The sequence below is a fragment of the Limanda limanda genome, chromosome 16 (assembly GCF_963576545.1).
Source record: "Limanda limanda chromosome 16, fLimLim1.1, whole genome shotgun sequence".
In the NCBI taxonomy this organism is placed as follows: Eukaryota; Metazoa; Chordata; class Actinopteri; order Pleuronectiformes; family Pleuronectidae; genus Limanda; species Limanda limanda.
The window spans coordinates 8,321,227-8,326,885 of record NC_083651.1 but is presented as its reverse complement, the minus strand read 5'-3'; the positions used below and the strand labels follow the sequence as shown (position 1 = coordinate 8,326,885).

The following is a 5,659-nucleotide window of genomic DNA, read 5'->3' as shown; positions in this document are numbered from 1 at the left end:
CATGATTTTATGACCGGTCTGTTTTATTTCGCTGCTCTTGTAAACACTTTGTAACTTAGATTTTTAAAAGTGTTCTATTAATAAAGGCATTATTATAAGAAATTGTATTCCATCAGTCAGTGCTTCTATGGAGTCTCCTTTTTTTCCATCGCACATCATTCATGCATTGTCAGCACGGCCGAGGTGCGTTATCTTCGGCATTCAGAGTGGGGGAGCCAGGGATCTAACACAGACCTGGTTAGTGCACCAACCTCTCTACCTCCTGAGCCACAGCCACCCGGGACATTGCTTGAGACACTGAGACATTGCCATGTTACGTTTTACTGTCATTTAAAGTATCATTATTTTCTTAAAGTCTGCATCATGAATAACCACCACAGTCTTTTGGCTGTGTTGTGCATGTTAGTAAATCTCTGTGTTATGAATCATGTGCGGCTCTAGTTCTTAATGTGTTATCCTGATGCTCTGGCAGCTATTTTTAAAACATTCCAATGAAGCTGTGACTTGAATTTAGTTGAGGTTAGAAGAGGAGCTGGAGGGGCTGGATGGGGGGGGGATGAACTTCACACCCTGCCTCTAATTAGTTTTAGTGACTTGGATAATTCCCATTATAGAAATGAAAATGGCCCTCTGAAATATTTAAAGCCTCCCTCCCTCTCCCTCCCACCCCCACCAGCCCCTGGCCCCCAGGGACACCAGGACGGGCAACATGTGCAAAACGCGGCGATAAATCAATAATGTACGATGTCCCACCACATCTCGTACCCTGGATTAACCGATCTGATGCATGCATGTGCACACGCACACATGCAGACACTGGACAAACCCAACTGCTCAAATATCACTCTTTATTCAAGCAGACAGGTATCATGATAGAACTGACATGTGTGCAACGTTTATTCTATTCTGTGAAACATGGGCAAGCACAGATCTATACTCATGCACATACATACTCACAGTGCCGACAGGCATTAACATACACTCACCAAAACATACTGGAAATCAATACATCTTTTAAAGGATTCTCCAGCAACATTGAATCCCCTCGGGGTGAGTGTTGCTGAATGGTCAGAATGATTCTCTATGTTTGCTCTTTTTCATTTCCCCCGAGGCTCCTTTCTTTGTCCTTTCTCCTCTAAGAAGCTTTGTGTACACGTATAAGACTCAGTCTACTTGTTGTATTACTGAATGGAGTCTGAAACAGCAGCAGGGGCCACAGACCTAACTGTTCCTCATTTCCTGACCTAACTTCAAGGAAGGTCTGTCATATTTTTCGTTGTCTTGTTCTATATCCTAATAATACAAGGTTTGTAAGATTTTCTCTTCAGACATTGACTCCAAACACCAAGAGATCAGACCAGTATATGATTTTTTTTTTTATTATTATGGTCCCAAAATTACTTTCACCTATTCAACCAGACAACAATTTTGCAGCAGTTTCAAGGGTGTTGCTCTGTACCTGACCTGTGACCTCTATGTGGAGAACAAGACTTCCTACAGCTGCTGTGTAAAACTGCAGGAAAATTAAATAAACAAGGCTCTTTTGTGGGGTTCCGGTGGGCAACAAATGTTCCTTTGGGGCTGAGGTCTTACAAATTAGTTCAGTTGTAATATTATATATTCAAGACCCAGAAAATCAAATCAGTTCCGTTGCTAAAAGTGAGAATAGCTTCAATGCATTTATTAACAACAATAAGCTGGAATAGGAGGTAAAGATAAGATTGCTTCTATCTGGTATAGCCACTGACACAGAGCCCTTCTGTAGGCTACAACCCCCATTTTGACCACCATGAAAAAGACATGTATACCAGGGGAAATGCATGTTGTGTTAGGGGTGTATGGAGCTCACAGACACACCATTAAAACACAGCCTCGGGGAGGGTTAGGGTCCAGACTACCTTTTTAATGGCCCGCCTGAGGCTAACAAGCTTATCGTTCGTCGTTCCTTTTAGGGAGACAACAAAACAGACTCTTTTTGTTCACCTGCTCTTTCTGTTTTCCATCTCTTCCTTACCTCATGTGTTCAATGGTATGAAGCACCCCTACAGGGACCACTCAGCTTAAGCTCTTCATCCGACGTGACATTTGAGCATTTTCATTGGCAGATATCACACCAGAGAATGCACAGGAGCGGTCAAAGGGCTGATGTGTTTATTGTCTGAATGCAAGGCCTGATGTTAATGTGCAGCCTCCAGTAACCAGAGTGGTTCCCCTCGAGGGGGGCTCGGGGTGTCCTTTTTCTCGGCTTGATATGAACAAAGTACCTGTCAATCAGTCCTCTCCCAAATCTCCTTTATCCCTCTATGTCCTTTTATTCTTCTTCCCTTCAGTGCGTTTCAATAATCTGAGCTTTATTTCTTCATATCACTATGAATTTTTTCTTCATCTGGCCGTCTACACGACTGTTATCTCCAGCCACATCGTCCCTTCATCTGTTTCTCTCTGATTCAATTTATTGACTTCTTTGCATGGGTGCTTATCAGACACAACACAGCTAAATCCCTTTGCAAAATCTAGATCTCAAACGGCCCTCTGTATGAGAGAGGTGATGGCGATGTGCAGAATCTGGAGGCCATCCGGTTTCTATTTCTAGTTTGACCATTTACATTTGAGCAGGCTGTGGTTGCCTGCAGGTCAACAATTCTTGTGCAGAGCAAAAGACTTGGAATAAATGAAAAGAAATGCATCGGTTATTGGCCTTTTCATTTATCTGCATTCATATGAAGATAGGTGTTAACAGAGATAAGCAAAAATGTAATTGTATTTTGTGTGTAAAGAGGACAAAGTGTTAGCCCAGACTTCCACTGTCTACACCTGACGTCCCAAGATATTGGCTGTTGACCCAGATGATAATTTATCGTCAGATAATAGCCAATAGGATCCATTTGAATGATTTTCATGTTTTAACTCTTTGTGATTGCATGTTCAATAGATGTGACCGGAAACAAGGTCAAAAAGCACTGAACCTTTTTAAAAGCCTTTTAAAACCTCCCTCCTTCTCTGCTCCTTCCCCTTTCTCTTTATTATAAGCTGCTCCATCGTTTCCCTTCATTTCTCATCCTCCTCTATCCATCTCCATTACACTCTCTCTATCTCTCTCTTCACTTCCGATCCTTTCATTAGTTTTTTTTTCCCATCACATGTCCCTGGTCTCTTTCCAGGAATTGGACCTGGCCTAATTCCCTATTACTGAGATTGATGGAGCAGGGGCTACGTGCAGATAGATGTGGAGGCAGCCAGCACGTATAGACAGCAGGACTGTAAACACCCTGCGACCACACGCCTCCTCGTTTTCACTGACCTCTAGCATTCTTTTTTTTAGTCAATTCAAGTGAAGGTTTACAGTCAGAAAGATTTATCATTTCAGCAAATCAATGTCTATCAACTTAAACTGAATTTATTTCAAATACTCTGCATCTAGGGATGTTGAATCAAATTGAAGTGAAATTAAGAATATAAAAGCGACTTGTTCTGCAACTGCAAACATTTACCACCTTTGCTAAAAAGAGGAGCATCATAAGGGAGTTTCTTTCTTCAAGTGCGTTATATAAAAATGCTAAATTAAAAGACAGAAAGTCCTTTTCAATCATAACGCTGAGCATTAAATAGTTAAATGGAATTAGTTTTTTCTGTGTTGTAACAGTCTTTAATTTAATCAAGAAGATGTTTATACAAATAATAAAGAGCCAAATTTTCAAAACACCAACACAACTTTTGACATCAGTTTATTGACCATAAAACAAATACCTATTGAGGCAAAGTGCTCTTTGACCAGATTCATGCTCCTGTTTCCAAGGTGAAAATATCATAAAGGTAATATAATAAAAAGGTACAATAAGCTCCACAACCATCAAACTTTAATCCTTTTATTTAAGCTGCAGTGCAAACTCAGGCTGTGTGTGTGTTTGTATGTTTGTGAGTCTGTGTCAGAGCAACATGAAAGCTCCCAGTGTCCTTCAGTCGAAAAATAGAGCAGAGAAAGACCTCTTTGTGTTTGCCCCTTTCAATCGACAGGACAGTTCCACAAAGTGACCGACTGTTGTGTGTCTGTGTGACTGTGTGTGTCTATGTGTTCCCAAACGCTCCGTACACCCCTGTGACAGATTACTTCTGACTGGGAGAGCTGATGCAAAGACTCCAGGCTGGCATGCATGAGGGGCCGCACTTCAGGAATAAAGAACAATGGTTTATTTCTATTTCTTTCTCACCCGTTTTTCATCAGAGCCTGAAACCCATCCTGAACTTACAGTCAACCTCTCCCTCGAGCCAAAAACCTCTTGAGCCCTGAGGTCAAATAAAGGGTGTTGTTTGAATGGTGCTCTGCAGTTATTGTGACCATCTTAACTAAACTGATTACTTTAGCTGCCGTCAGTAGAAAACAATTATACTACAGTTTATGTTTTTAATCGCAGGATTGCCTCGAATGTCATGAATAATAAAATGATTGCTGCAGTTTAAAGGTGTTAAAATACTTTTCTGCAGACTGCATGCCTATGATCAGTTTACTACTAAACTAGTATGACATTCAGTTAGGGACTGACCTCCGACAGGTCCCTTAATTTCAACGAAGCAGCACCAAACCGCACACACTCATAGATATCAGTCCTCCAAGCATGCATGAATTTATTTACTCAAGATTCATGAAATATTTCCGGGGAAATTGAGTAAAATTTAATTGATTCCTCTTGTCCTCCCATGAAGTTTTGTGGAAATCCGTGTAGTATTTTTTGCATAATTCAGCTGACAATCAAACCAACCGACTAAAGCAGACAGGAGTGAACAACATAACTTCCCCGATGCCGAGTACACGTTTAACACGAACCCTAAATTAATTTTCTATTTCCGCCTTTTTCTTGGTCTTGACTTCTTTACTTGCAGAGAAGAGTATTTACATTTTGTTTGTGCCACACTGCAGATGCATGCCTTTCAAGCCTGTTAATTATTTGAGCTTTTCAATACAAAAGCTCAAATAAAATGGTTAAAGAAGAAGAATGCAATTAAAAACACTGAAGCTGCTATCAAACATGAAACTCCTGAGATTGTCCTGAAAGTATCCAGAGGGGCTGTTTGTTTTAACTGCAGTATCAGTTTCTTAGAATCACCAATATTGTAGATGCTGCAATCTAGTAAATACACAGAAGGGTGTAAGTCAGCTATGATCTTAAGCAGTTTTTTCTCATTGAAACTTTAAGGCAATAACTCCCTTAAGTTTTAAATTCTGATACTGAAGAATTCCGCAGATAGGTGAGCAAACCTTGTGGGAATTAAGAACATCAGTAGTCGCAGGAATGTAGCTATAGAATTAGAAACTCACTGGTTTAGGCATCTTTCTCCTTTCTCCACCTGTCCCCTGATTCTGAGAAACCGCAAAGAAGTCCTCCTCCGTCTTCCTGCCTCCCTACGGGGCACCAGCACCTGAGAGACAACAAACAAACACAAATGCACCCATGTCAACACACAAACAAACAGATAAACATCAGAGTGTACGTCAAAACACAACACGCCGATTCGCAGTTTGGGAAAGAGTGATGAGAAATGTTGAGTGCAAAATAGAAAAGATAGAAAGCGGAGGAGCAAATCACAGAGAGACAAATGGATAGAAAATTTGCTATGTCCGCAGTTTCTCATTTAGAAGACATTTAAATGATCTCTCTGAGGT

At 40.8% G+C, this 5,659-nt stretch overlaps 1 protein-coding gene across 1 annotated transcript in view; it reads right to left on the bottom strand.

The window, feature by feature from the left end:
- The window catches only part of LOC133021572 (radixin), a 21,378-nt gene extending 16,022 nt beyond the window's left edge, over positions 1 to 5,356 (bottom strand). The window contains exon 1 of the mRNA XM_061088479.1: positions 5,315 to 5,356. Coding sequence (XP_060944462.1) covers positions 5,315 to 5,326 — 12 coding nt within the window. The 5' untranslated portion in view covers positions 5,327 to 5,356. The remainder of the gene's footprint in view (positions 1 to 5,314) is intronic.
- Positions 5,357 to 5,659: the final 303 nt, after the last annotated feature.